Source organism: Ambystoma mexicanum, chromosome 12, assembly GCF_040938575.1.
Source record: "Ambystoma mexicanum isolate Mex_15411 chromosome 12, UKY_AmexF1_1, whole genome shotgun sequence".
Taxonomy (NCBI): domain Eukaryota; kingdom Metazoa; phylum Chordata; class Amphibia; order Caudata; family Ambystomatidae; genus Ambystoma; species Ambystoma mexicanum.
In genome coordinates, this window is record NC_090936.1 from 5,454,033 (window position 1) to 5,468,972 (window position 14,940).

A 14,940-nucleotide genomic window follows, 5' to 3' on the forward strand; every position below is an offset into this window, starting at 1 on the left:
CGATTTCGTAAGTCTAAATCTAGGGGTTTCATTCTGATCATTCTAGCCGAGATATATGGTGGCACTGTATTGGTGAGACCCTTGTAGGTGATAGCGTCTTGAGGAGAATTCTGTCGCTAATTTTTAACCACTGGTGGTCTTTCCTAATATTGGAAACGCTGCTCTGTTAGCGTTGTTCTGCAGTATTTGCATTTTGTTTGATAGTTTTATTGGCACCTGTATATAGGGTGTTGCAGTAGTCTAGTTTGGACATTATTAAGGCATTGACTAGTGTGATGCAGTTGGTTTTGAAGAGGTAGGGTCTGCAGGCCTTGATTAATTTGCAGGTGTAGGCTGTAGATGAGGCCAGAGAGTTGACTTGTCTTTTGAGAGATAGTGTGGAGTCAAGGTAGAAACCTAGTGTTTTTACCTTGGTAACCACCTTGATTATGTTTCCATCTGTATTGATGGCTGTGTAGCTGGGGCTGAGTTTTTTAAGGTTAGAGTCGGAACCCAGGATCAGTATCTCTGTTTTGTCGTCATTCAGGCATCTGGCCTGAATGATGGGGTAAATATTGTTTACTAGTGCTGTGTCTGCGACAAAGTTGCCAGATGGTGGTATAAGGATCTGCGTGTCGTCCGCGTAGTTAGTATAGGTTACCCCCAGTCTGTCGGTTTGTCGAAGAGAGGCTTAGTGAACATATTGTACATTGTAGGGGAGACACATGAACCTTGTGGGACACCACAGGTGATTTGTATTGGGTCCGCTGAAGCTAAGGGCGATAAGACTCTCCGTACGGTTGGCAAGGAAGGATTGTACCCAAGCTATAGCTTCACTTGAGAAATGGGCAGCGGATGCTAGGTGCTTGCATAACACTGCATGGTCAACCAGGTCAAAGGCCGCCGATAAGTCAAGGAGGAGGAGCATAGCTGTTTTACCTTTGTCCTTCAGCTTGTCGATTTGTGTCTTAAGGTCAGTTAAGGCTGTTTCAGTGCCGTGTTGTGGTCTGAATCCAGATTGGCGTGATCCTAGAAGTTGGTTCGTCTCCAGGTATTTTTGGATTTGGAGGTAGGCTACTCTACCAATGATTTTTAGGAGGAACGGGACCGTAGTAATGGGCCTATAGTTGGTAGGGATGGCTGGGTCCAGGGTCTGTTTTTTTAAGGAGATGCAGTACCCAAGATTCTTTGAGGTTGGTAGGCACGGTACTGGATCTAAAGGAGGCATTAATTAGCTTGGAGATAAAGGGTGCTAAGTCTCTAGCAGCGTCCTTAATTACTTCTGCCGGGCAACTGTCACCCTGGCAATTTGATGGTTTCAGAGATGAAATAATCTTTTCAGTTTCCAGTATGGAAATGTTAGTGAACTTAAATGGTTTACCTAGTCCGTCTGTACTTGGTGTATCTGTCAGATGGGTAGTATGGGTTCCTGTGGAACTCAGAGGCTTTCTTCTTTGCAATTTTGGACTGTAACATTGTAATTTTATTTGCTAATGCGTTTTGGATGCTGGTGCACCATTGTTTGTCCTTGGGGGACATTGTCCGTGGGAGCAATTGGATTTTCCATTTCCCTATGGATGGAGAAGAGTTCTTTAGCATTGGAGTTAGCTTTACTAATTCTCATTGAATGTATTTTTTTAGCTTGGATTATTTCTTTCTTGTATTTGTTCGCAAGGTTGGCAAGTAAAGTTTTGTTCTCAGCTGAGGGTGAGTGTCTCCAGATAGCTTGGAGTGTACGTTTTTGGATTTGTCGTTTTTTGAGATGGGGGGTGAACCAGGAATTGAGGTGTGATTCTTGTTTACTTTTACGTAGTTTGATAGGGGCAGTTACATACCATGAAATCGTTCATTGTCGGTCAGGATATGCAGGAACGAAAGGGGAAAAAGATATAGGGATACATACATCAATGAGTTGTTCAAATTCTAAGTGTTCATAAATGTATGATAATCCAGCCTGGGGTTCAAGTGTGCGTTCCATTGTCCAGCACATGCTTTATCGTACCTTACTATGTGAAGACAAACCCATACTCCACGATTGGTAGATAAGCTGATCAATACATGATTAATGAAATGCTGGAACTCCATGCGTGAGATGCCAGATCCTTTGGGTAGAAATTCAAGCGACTACCTGGATCAAATCGTTCTTGGATAACAGAACTATGAGAGTGTTTGCACCCTCAGCGTCGGCCAAGCCAGCACCAGTCACATGTTCCAGGGCTCTTGCGTTTCTCCAACACTACAAAGCCTCTCCTCCCCACCCCCCTTTGGGTGTCACCTACACTAACTATGTGGATGACGCCCACATTCTCATCCCTATCGCTGGCTCTAAACTACTAAACGATATTTACGTAATCATACAAGCATGGATGGCAAAGCATGGACTCTGTCTTAACGATAAGGCACAGCTACTGCTCATAGGCTCCCAAATGAGACTTGATGGACAAGACCGACAGTTCAACTCCTTCAGCATTGACGGTAACATCATAAATGTTTCCAAGGATGTAAAAACACTAGGCATCTACTTAGATTCCTCCCTGACATTGAAAGACAACGGCGTCTTCCACTGCCTATACGTGTAAACGTATTCGTGCCTGCAGACCTTTCTTGTCCACAGCTAACTGCACTTCAATAGCGAGGGCACTCATTCTATCCAAATTAGACTATTGCAATGCCCTGCACTTGGGAACCAACCAGCGCAACCGAAAAAAGTTTCAAATACTCCAAAATATTGTGCTCAGATCTGCGATGAATATCCTCACATCTCACAATATTTCGGCACTTAGGCGCAACGTACACTGGCTATCAGTTAATCACAGAATTGCATTCAAAACGCTGTCGCTCACCCACAAATGTCTCTTGAATCTAGCGCCTAAATACCTGATTGACAAATTCTCATTAAACATCTCAGACCGACCAAAAAGATTTTCACAACTACACACTGCCTTAAAGTCCCCAGGCAGAAGGTTCAGAAGGTAGGGGGCAGCAGTAAAACTATGGAACACTTTGCCATTAACCTTAAGAGTAGAACCCTCTTACATGAACTTCAGGATAAGTGTAAAAACGTGCCTTCTCACGCAGGAGACATAATAATGCGGTACGCCAGATTTTCCTGCACATGTCTGTACCTGCATGCACTTCAATGAATCTTGTACTGTTTCAATTTTATGTATATTGTGTAACTGTAAGCAATGCAAAGAAATGCTCCCAGAGATCTATGGTTTTGGTGCGCTATATAAACAAAATACCAAAGAAATACAAATACCAGTCCCAGCTCAAGGGCCCAGGGGCCAATCGAAGGGCTGCATCAGGAATGATGTACCCAAAGTGCCAGCAGTACACTGCACACCGGATCCAGTGAAACAGTCTCCAAGGGCCACTAGCAACTGTCCCCACCCCTCTCGCCAGTCCCACCACTGCTGGCCAGGGCTACCAAACATGGCCACCCCTGTGTGCTGTGCGCTCATGCAGGATTCCAACTGCACTTCCGGTGCCCTCAGGCCAAGAAACCAAATAGAAACACTAGTACTTCTGCACCCCAAAAAAGTCACCTGAACTACAGTAAGAACCTATCCCCATAAGGTGCTGAAAAGCAACTGTCTTCCTTGGCAGCAGACTGTACCTTGAGTGGTTCCAGGGAGGTGCGTAGTATAGTCAATAACTTTAAACCCTCGGTTTTAAATTAATTTTACAAATAGATTTTACTCCTGGAGAACGCTTAAAGCTTCTTGCTTTAGTATTTGGGGTGTTGCTTCTCGATTATTGTAATACTCTCTAGTGCATTGGTCTTCTGTGCAGTTCTGATGGATCTTTGAGTCTGCAAGTGCCTGCTCGCTGTAGGCTCCACTCACTACCTCCTTCGCTTTCATTTGCCAGTGTGGTGAGCTGGCAAGTGGTGGCCGCCACCAGAAAGGCCCATTTCAGAATGTGAGAGATACTTGTGGCTGTGCTGGATTTTACTGTAGATGGTTTGTAGTGTTCAGGAGTCCATGCTTTGCTGTACTTTCTTCAGAACCTTGGCAAGTGTAAGAGCTATTTTCTGGTTGGAAGACCTGGCTTTTTGAAGAATGTCTGCACTCTGTGAAGCTTGTAGTGCCAGTGGTGGGCCACAGAAAAACTCAATGATTTGTCCTTCAAATATCCAAATTGAATTATGTTGCACCAATCCTGTTGTTCAACAGTTATCTCGTTTTTTTGTATGCAGTGTAAATATACGCATTTCAAGCCGTTGGAGTCCTGTGTTGCTGAAAATCATGATTACCAATGGCATGACGCTGTGAAGCGCTTCTTCAAATGCCCGTGTGGGAGCAGAACGATTTCACTCGACAGACTACCTAAGAAGCACTGCAGGTAAGGAAGAGTTTGCTTGTCACCTTGCCTTTCACAACTGCAGCAACGCAGTTTGTTAGTAAACCTTAGATTGCTGTTGAGAGAAAATGTTAATCTGCCAAATTGTTTAACATGCACTAAAACAGAAAGAGAAGGGAAGTCATTCGCAATGTCACACATTGATGCTGCTGCCTCTTCTGCGGTTTTACAGAGGAGAGGTCCCTTGTTGGACAAGGAATGTATACATAACTCATCTACGCTCCAATGCGGGCTCTGATTATAAATGTTCACCTCTGGCTGCAGTCCTGTTCAAGAGTTGTGGGTCTCGTTAGCCATTGATGTGGGAGACTGTGATACGGCTACATAGGAGAGCTTAGTCATGGTTTGGTTACTGCTGATTTGCTAGTAGCTAGGCCTGACACGGCTGTCTGTGGTGCTGGGTGTATGTGTAGTGTAAGGTGTCAGGAGATCGTAGATGGCAATCTGGGGAGAAGTGGAATACGTCTTACAAGGAAAAACAACTTGCAGTGCCACCTTTCAATCTCCTCTGGCTCGCTATCCCTGTCTCAAATAGATGCATTTCTCCAGCATGGGGTCTGGCATGGATTCACATGCTCATGAATATTCCCAGTCGTCAAGCTGGGAAAAACTATCTTTCTCCTTATAAACCAATCAATGAGCTCAGGGTCATACTGCCCCCAGCCAATGACTGCCTAAGCCCCTCCTCTGGCAGCCATCTTCAGATTTTTAGGCAGTTCTCGTGTTTAGCTCTTGAACTTTGTGTTTTTTTTCGTGCTTTTTTTGCTTCTAAAATCCTATTTTTGTTTGATCGAGCCCTTGTGCTCCATCGTTTCCACATCCGACTAACGGGGACCTGTTTTTCGGCATCTTTCGTTCCCCTCGAAAGGGCGGAATAGTCGAGTGTTGATCTTCGAAGTTTCCAGAAGGACAACAGGCCTACACTGCACCATGTTGTCGGAGAAGGACTGAGCCTCCCTCTTCAAGCTCTGCACCAGCTGCGGTTTGCAGAATGTTTTCATGGAGGACAAGCATTCCCAGTATCTTTATTGCCTTCACCCGTCGCACAAGGAGGAAGATTGTGAGATCTGTCGTGGCTTTACCAAGCGCACTATGAAGGATCAGCACATCAGACTGGCAGTGTGGCTCAAAGGCAAGGCTCCTACCCCATGTGGTTCACAGGGACATGCCTCATCCGGATCCAGCCAGCCAGAGCGGGCTTTTAAGTCCTTGGAGGGCGCTCCATCCGTGGGGGCCCAAGACAAGGCCAAGCACCGAGTCCGGCTCCGTCCGGGTTGCTGCGCAAGCGGGTCCAGCGACGGCCAGGGTGCGCTCCTCCTCTCCAACGGCCTCAATCTCCAGCCATCGCTCCAGTTCTTCGTCGAAGAGAAAGTTAGCTACCCAGGGAAAACTGCTTTAGAAACCGGAGAAGGCCAAACAGGCCGCTGTAGACCCCTGTCCGACCTGCCCGTGAAGGCCCAGGTGATGCAGGCTAAATCATCTGCTTCCATTGAGCTGGTAGCAGCCGCCCTTTCAAAGGCGAAAGGGACTGGTCCGGCCAGGGGTCTACAGCGGCCATAGTGGCTTTGTCTCCCAGACCAGCGGAGAAGACCCCTGAAAAGAGGATGCTGTCCCTTAGCTCGAGACCGACCCCTCAGGACCCAAAAAGTGGGCGTAGGGTGCAGAAGAACTCCAGGGCATGGATATTTCTTCTTCCGACATGGAGGACGAGGGTTCCGGCCACACCATCCCGGAAGAAGCTTGGGATGACCACGGGAACGTCGAGGAGGTGGTTGCCGCCAGAGGTGGCAACGACTTTGGCGGGGGCGACATAGGCGCTGGGACCAGCAACCCTATTCTCCAGGCACCTCCCAGACATCTGTTGCATGACATCCTTTCTACTCTCCACACTCTAGTGTTGGAGATACAGAAGAGGATGCCGCCACTGACAGCACCACCAGCGACAACAGCGTTGACACCGGGGCCACCACCGCCAAAGAAAAGGAAGAGGCACCCTATGCCCCCTCTCCAGCCGCCAGTGCTGTCGTCAAGGCTCCCAAGGCAGCGCACCAGCCTCCAAGCAGGACTGAACCAACCGAGGCATCAGGCCCCCACCTATGCACCCCGGTGGAAGGCCGGCTGGCGAACTTCATCAGCGTGTGGGAAAACATCTCCACCGATCGATGGGTGCTGGATGCTCTCGCCCATGGACACACACTGGTGTTTCAGCGAAGGTGTCCGCGAATACCACTGGTGGCCCGGCAGGAACCACACATCCCTCAGCTGCTGCTGGAGGTTCAGGCCATGTTACAAAAAGGGGCGATAGAGCTGGTTCTGAAGCGACTCCGGGTCTCCAGAGTTTACTCCCGATACTTCTTGGTAAGAAAAAGACTGTGGGCTGGAGGCCCATTCTCGACCTACGACGACTCAACAAGTACATCAAGTCCCAAAATGTCAGGATGGCCACGTCGCAAAAGGTGCTCGGCCAACTGGAGGAGGGAGACTTCCTGCCATTGTTGGATCTAGAGGACACTTACTTCCATGTCCCCATTCACAGAATACATTGCAAGTTCCTATGCTTACTCGTTCAAGGGAAGCACTATCAGTTCAAGGCTCTTTCTTTCGGAAGTCGGCACCCAGAGTCTTTACAAAATGCCTGGTGCCAGTGGTGGCCCATCTACGACTCCGACTATGTGTACCCATACCTCAACTACTAGCTTGTCCGGGCCAAGTCAAGGGGCATTGCCGTCAACCACACGGAGCGGACCGTCCGGTTGCTGACGAATCTGGGGTTCTCAGTGAACTATGTAAAGTCCTGCTTGACTCGATCGCAGGGCGCCCTGTTCCTGGGGGCCAGACTCAACACAGTCTCCTGCCTGGCGGCCCCCTCAGGAGAGAGGATAGCGGCCACCTTGGGCAAGGTGCAACGGCTGTTAGCACTGAAGGTGAGGACCATGAAGTCGCTGCTTGGCATGAGGTCGCCGTGCATCTACCTGATCAGACTCTGCAGGTTGCAGATGCGACCGCTTCAGGAATTCCTGGACGCCTGATGGATCCAGGTATCCGGAAGTTTCAAGGACAGGATTCTGCTCAGCGAGGAGTTCCGTCAAGCGATACGGTGGTGGGGTGTGTGCTCCAACTTTGCCTGAGGCACAGACTTCCAGAACCCCCCCTTACCAGGAGACGGATGGACGCCTCACTGGAGGACTGGAGGAGCCCACACCGGAGGTCTGTGGCTCCCAGAGGAGAAGGAGCGACCCATCAAAGTCCTGGAGCTGCAGGCAGTGTTTTGGGCCCTCTAGTCATTTCTTCCGTCCCTCAAAGGCAAGGTGGTGAGGGTCTGCATGGACAATACCACCATAATATTTGACATCAGGAAGCAGGAGGGCACCTGGTCTCCGGCGCTCTCCAGAGAATCCCAGGAGCTGTGGCACAGGGCCGTCGCCTAGGGGGCATTTCCTGTAACTTTTCACCTTTGGGAGTAAAGAACAGTCGCCGACTCTCTCGGCAGGTAGCTGCGCTCTTGTCGTTAGTGGGAGCTTTGGCAGGATCAAGTGGACAGCCACTTCCGCAGGTGGGGCAGTCCCCAGATTGATCTCATTGCGACATCGAAGAACACCAACGTGGTGCTGACTAGGCTCATGGAGGCTCACTTCAAACTCTCTAAGTTCTTGTTTCAACTTTCCCTTACGGTACTTGTTGGCTATAGGTCTCGCGCCCGATTTAGCCTTAGATGTAGTTTCTGTATTTTTCAATTTATTTATTTCAGATGTACATCAGGCCCTGGTCTTTTTGTGGGGCTTGGTTGAGGTCTCCTTGTCACGCCTTGAAACACTTGTGTATAGGCGCGTTACAAATGCCATATCATATCATATCAATTTTGGGGGCTGGGAAGTGGACACGCATCTGGCCATGGTGGAGTGCACCACCTAAGGTGGTCATCGATTTAGGGAACACTGCTGCTGTAAGCATTAGTTGAGGGCATGCTGCCTGCTGTAGCATTGTTATTTAAGTTTGTTTCTTAAGGTGCTTGCCTCCCAAAATCGCAGGTGAACCTTTGGGCAGATTGCTCTATGTGGATGACTTGGTCCTGGTGGACCAAACGCCCATTGGTCTGCAACGCCAATTAGACGCGCTAGCAATCTATGTAAGGGACAATGGCTTGAAAATACACCCCAAAAAGTCGAGAGTCTTTATAATCCAAGCTTTCCCCAAAAAGGGTAAGGAAAAAAATTGTTGGCATTTGACGGGAGAGAAAATCCTTAAAGTGAACTCCATGATATACCTAGGGATGCGCGTAAATGCAAGTACCATCGATGCCCCGAGGTTCATCATCTTACGAAGTAAAGTTATGAATTTATTCGCACAAGCAAGGATTCTGCTAAAAAGGTTCTGCAAATTCACAATATCTCCCATTCTGACTTTTTTATTGTATGAAGTTAGTCCCCATCCACTGAGCTGAAGCTTTTTTTTCCCCTTCTGGCAACGGCAGGGCCCTTTTTGGAGGGTCTATTCTGGAAGAGTTCTTGGCCTACCAAAAGGAACACCAATCCAGGCAATCAGAGTCGCTCCATAAATACGGTCCCGAAGTATCTTCAAAAATGTCCTCATCTATACTAGCGGAAGCAATTTCTACATTTTGACTCAATCTATTCTTTACGAAGGAGATTTTGGGAGTTAGATCTACGGATCAATCACTGGGCTTCAACTGTAGACTGTGTAAGCAACAGAATTGCAAAGAGACTTTGAAACATCTGGTACTCTTCTGCCCAGCCATGGTTGGCTGGGATCCTTCAACAAACTTCTGTGGATTGAGGCTGAACAGTGGTGGATCACTTTGATGCAGGGAGGGCGAATTTCATTGACACACGCCTTAATACACAGGAAATATTTGCCTTGTTGGAGCGTTTGAAAAATCAAGCTTCTCAAGACTTGATTAAAAATGAGTCTGAAAGCTCTTTTCACATGTCCTCTGGACTAACAGTACCGTACAGGATTAATATGCTTGGGATTTGTACTTAATTGCTTTTCTTTAATTGAAGATTGGTGAAAGGTTTTAATTGTAAACTATAAACCGTATAAATAAAAAAATAAAAAAACAGGGTCCTTAGAAAACGCCCAGGCTTCCTCCTTAAGTAGTGTGGGCTTTCCATCTAAACCGAGATAATATTCTTCCAACCTTTTTTCCTAATCCCTCCTTGGATGCGGTTAAAGTACTGCATTGTTTGGGTGTGCTTAGAGCATTAAAATGTTATCTAGACATAACCAAACAAATCCGTCTGATGCCCTGTTAACCACTTTCAGAGGTTTATCGCCAGGATCCCATCATCCAAAGCCTCCATAGCCAGATGGATGGGGTCGGCAATTGCCGAATCCTTTAAACTACAAGGAAAGCAGTTACGGGCAGGCAGGCAGGCGTGCGTGCATGCATGCGGTTAGGGCTAAAGCCACGGCTGTGGCATTTCAGAGATGCAAACCATGGGACGTAATAAGTAGAGCCGCAACATGGGCGTCTCTTCACCATTCTGTAAACACTACAGCGTTGACATTAGTGCTAGGTCAGATGCAGGCCTGTGAAGCCTGTTCCCCAATATTTTTTTTAACTAGGTTTCCTTCTCCCTAAATAAGGGTTTGTTGGAATTGCCCATATAGTATGGAGGAAAGGGGGCGGGGCGTAAGAGTAATAAGTTGCTCCCTGTAGTGACTGAAGTACTCCTGGTCCCCTTTCCTCCATACGGCCCACCACCTTCCCCCAAAGAAGAAACAAGCTATTTCACGCTTTCAGGTCCTAAGGGGACTGAGGTGAGGCACTGGTGGTCGGGATTAGCAGGGCATGCCTACGCCCATGCCATAGCGTGCTCTAAATTTGAAGGGGGGGGGGCAACATAGTACCGCTCTCGTCCCTCCAGCAGGGCGCCCACACACTGTATGAAGGAAACGGGACTATGTACTAGGAGTGCTTCAGTCACTGCAGTGAGTAACTTGTTTATCCCACGAGGAACAAAAACAAACCTCTGCGAGTTGGGAAACGAAAGAAAGGGACAGTCAGAGAACTCCAGCTTCCTGCTCGGGGCGTTATGGAAGGCAAGACATTTTGGTGCAGAGGATGGGCTCTTTGCAATTTTTGCTCCATTCTGCATCCTGCCCCAGGTGAGTGTCGTTTGCCCTGCCGACCCTGCTGCTCCATTTCCCAGTTTTTTAAAATTCAAATTGGCCCTCAGCTTTCCCGCTCCCACTTCCCTGTTTGTTTCCTTAGTCCCGCCTCCCCTGCCCTCGCTCTGCTCGTGATTGGTGGAAGGTAGTTGCACCATCATGCTACTGAGCCCAAGTAGCTCCCTGTTGACCTCCTCTCCCCATCGCTTTCCTTCCTGGTTCCCTGTCCCTCCCGCCCCCCTCCCCACCCACTGTGCCGTGATTGGCGAGCATAAGTGCCAAAACCACCCACCTAAGGCAGCCTTCTGCCTGCCCCTTCGGACAAGGGCCCAAGGCAAAGGGCGGCTCCTACAGTAGCGGCTCCAGAAAGTGTCTGCAGGAGAAGCCAGTGAAGCCAGAAGCGGACAGACACCAACACAACTGGAAGTGTGGCATGGGCATGTGGCAGTTACTCTACTCCAGAAAGCCCCTGCCACTCTACCTTACCTTCCCATAACGTAAACTGCCGAATTGCACCATGCACACCTGAGAGATCCGAGCACCAACCTAATTCAAGGCTGGACTGTTAATGTGGTCCTGCATAACATTCTAACATACTTGCATTACTAACTAGTGCCACTCCCAGAGACCGTGAAAATTTGCCAGCCTCACATTGAGACGGGTCTAACAATGTTAGCACCCTTAGCTTGAATTGCAAATTTTAGCATATGCCTCTCCTAGATAGATTTATGACTGGTAGCATATCCCTCACGTAGGTGCATTATGAATGATGGCATGCCCCACTCTTAGTTGGACTTGTGAATGATCGCACGTACCACAGTTGTACGGAATTGTGAAAAACAGCATGTGCCCTAACAGCGTCACTGTGTTAATGTTGAATTTAGAGGGTATTCCCAACATCATTGAGTGTGCCTGGTCGCATACACTTTACTGATTACCACATATCACACTACTACGCTTACTCTATCCTATACATCATCATTCAACTAGAACACAGCTGTACTATGACACATTCGGTGAAGCTGTTCTCATACTAACATGACCCCACAAACACCTCATCATCCTAATAAAACGCAGCTAGCTGAGCACATACCGGCTAGCTTAAGCGTCTCCTCAGGCCTAACGCAGCCAGAACTCAGTCTGGATGTCCACCCTCCAGACTGAACACTTTCAACTGATCTCCTCAGCACCACACCTACCGCTAAGAAGCAGCTACCATGCAACAACCACACCAGCTGCACACATACCTGGTGCACCCACGCGTCATACTACACTCTCTCTACTGACTTGAACTGCGGTTCCCGAGGGCGTTCAACCTACTAGCGCCTTGAGATCATACCAATGATACATAATGCGCGGTTTATAGTCATAATGTCGACAAAAAAATGTCGACAGACAAAAATGTCGAAAAAATAATGTCGAAAATAATAATGTCGACATTCTATACTTTTAATGTAAAAAGTCATAATGTCGAAAAAAAATGTCGACTTTTTTTTTCGACAATATGACTATAAACCCTTAACACTATCAACACCTCACCCAACACCCTCCTGCAACCCCCCCACACCCCCCACCACCACCCTCCCACCCCTCATATGCAACACATTCTAATTATTTATATATTTATTTATTTATTTTTTCAATAAATAAATAACCAACAAAAAGTATCATTTACTATGGGGGGGTCCCCCCCCCCAACCCCCCCTCACCCAACACCCCCCTGCCACCCCACCACACCCCCTAACCACCCTCTCACCCCTCATACTCAACACAATCTAATTATTTATTTATTTTTTTATTTTTTTCAATAAATAAATAACCAAAAAAAAGTATCATTTACTAAGGGGGGGTCCCCCCCCCAACCCCCCCTCACCCAACACCCCCCTGCCACCCCCCCACACCCCCCCCAACCACCCTCTCACCCTCATTCCCAACACGTAGTAATTATATATTTATTTATTTATTATTCAATAAATAAATAAACAAATAAATAAAAAGAATATCATTTACTATGGGGATGTCCCCCCCAACCCCTCTCACCCAATACCCCCTGCCACCCCCCACCCCTCATACTCAACACATACAACACAACAATAAATATATATTTATTTATTTATACAACATTTCGAAAAAATGTCGACATTAATGTAAAATGTCGACATTTTGACTGTCGACATTATTGATGTCGACATTATGACTGCACACCATAATGCGCTATACAAATGCAAAATAACATAACATTTGAGGGCCGCAGTCACTCGTTTCAGCTTCCATAGCATGTTGGTTAGCAGGCAGGGTGATGTCTCAAACCACACACACTAACATGCTCGGGTGCTGTGCTCCGTGGCCTGCTGGGACGATTGCTTGCACCAGACACCCGGCTAGTTTCTCCCAGAGATCTGCCCAGCTATTCTCACACCATCACATGTGCAGAAAGGTGTTGCTCTCTGTCCAGACCGACCATATAAATGCAGTCTTGTTAGCTGACCTTCTAGTAAGGCAGGTTGGGCTTTCATACTGACCAGCAGATGGACTTCATAATGTCCACCTCATGCCTTTGTGTAAATGTTTGATGCACCTGCAATGTGTTCTTCGTGTAAATCTGAGGCGGTCACCATGGACCTCCAATAGGGAGCAGGTGGCCTAATTGTCTTTTTATTGAGGGTTAATCTTCTCTGCTTTTCTATGTATATATGCCAGAAAGGACACCATTTGAACTGTTCTCTTCTCTTCTTTCAGCACCTGTGGACTTTTCAAATGGGAAAGAGACAGCATGCTCAGGGTGAGTGAACCGTTTCAAAATATCTCTGCTTTGCTATTTTTCACGGACCAGCGGTAGCGCTAACCATGGTTTTTCAAAGGCACATGCGTGTACATTTCCAAAGATGGGGTCCTTGTGCAATTTAATAATGCAGGGGGTTGCATGTAGACTTGGGAGCCTAAAGAGGACGCTTCCGGAATCTCAAAATGGTGTTCTAATCCATTCACTCCTCCCTTGGTAATGCTGCTGTGGTAATGCAGTTACTCCCCCCTTGGTAGTGCTGCTGTGGTAATGCAGTGACTCCTCCCTTGGTAATGCTGCTGTGGTAATGCAGAGACTCCCCCTTGGTAATGCTGCTGTGGTAATGCAGTGACTTCTCCCTGGGTAATGCTACTGTGCTGGGATGCATGCTATGGTAATGCAGTGACTCCTCCCTTGGTAACGCTGCTGTGGTAATGCAGTTACTCCTCTCTTGGTAATGCTGCTGTGCTGGGAACAGCGCCTCTTTGCTTTAAATTGCCAGAGGAAGGCACTCCTCTTTCTAGTCCAGCACAGTGAATAGTCCATGATCTGAACCTTTCTGGTGATGTATCCCCAGGGCAACCATCTAATGCTTCTTACTGTTTTTCAGGAGCGGACTGGGATAAAGATTGCTGGAGAAACGCTGTTAACCAGAGGAGAAGAACACGGCAAATTTCTCAACAGTCTCCAATAACCACATGTTTATATATGGACAGACAAAAGCTTTTATTTTTTTAACAAAGCATGGATTAAGAGATTTTATATTTCCTTTTTATCCCGGTCAAACCGGGCAACGAACACCACCACCATCTAATCTAATTTTACAAGTGTATTACTTTTTAGTTTTTAATGTGGTATTTGTAGAACATTGCATGTATCCTAAAAGGGCAGGACGCCCTCCATGAACCATCCTACAAGGTGAAGAGAATTGCACTGGCTTTCTAGCGCCATTTTTACTCGCTGCTCATTGGAGGTGCTGACTTTTTGCACCAATTTGGAGTTTGTTCCTCTGGGTGTTGGATGAACGTGATCAGAAGCCCCTCGTCTCGAGTACTTCTGCCCCTGCTGTCCTGTAGCCTCTCACGCGCCGTTTTAATTTCTGTAAGTTTTGTAAATATTTGAATGTATGTGTCCTTCATTGTCAAACTATTTTGGACTTGCGTATTACTTGTTGTGCAATATTTGAAATGCCAGTGACAATAAAGCCTTTTACTATACGCTGGACTGGTCTTCATGAGTGTAACTTATGCGGTAGGTTGTTTTGCATTCTCTTCTCTTTCACTTGTGATGCTGTCTCTGTTGAGTCCTGTCTAGGTCTGTTCTGTGGCTGTGTTGCTCTGTACATGATACTTGTCACTTGTGATGCTGTCTCTGTTGAGTCCTGTCTAGGTCTGTTCTGTGGCTGTGTTGCTCTGTACATGATACTTGTCACTTGTGATGCTGTCTCTGCTGAGTCCTGTCTAGGTCTGTTCTGTGGCTGTTTTAGTCTGTACATGATACTTGTCACTTGTGATGCTGTCTCTGTTGAGTCCTGTCTAGGTCTGTTCTGTGGCTGTGTTGCTCTGTACATGATACTTGTCACTTGTGATGCTGTCTCTGTTGAGTCCTGTCTAGGTCTGTTCTGTGGCTGTGTTGCTCTGTACATGATACTTGTCACTTGTGATGCTGTCTCTGTTGAGTCC

General features: G+C 47.2%; 1 protein-coding gene across 1 annotated transcript in view; it reads left to right on the top strand.

Annotated features, from left to right (window-relative positions):
* Positions 1-14,480, top strand: part of MCM10 (minichromosome maintenance 10 replication initiation factor) — a 123,906-nt gene extending 109,426 nt beyond the window's left edge. Inside the window, exons 18-20 of the mRNA XM_069627796.1 lie at positions 4,181-4,326; positions 13,216-13,258; positions 13,869-14,480. Of these exons, the coding sequence (XP_069483897.1) occupies positions 4,181-4,326; positions 13,216-13,258; positions 13,869-13,952 (273 nt within the window). The 3' untranslated portion in view covers positions 13,953-14,480. The remainder of the gene's footprint in view (positions 1-4,180; positions 4,327-13,215; positions 13,259-13,868) is intronic.
* Positions 14,481-14,940: the final 460 nt, after the last annotated feature.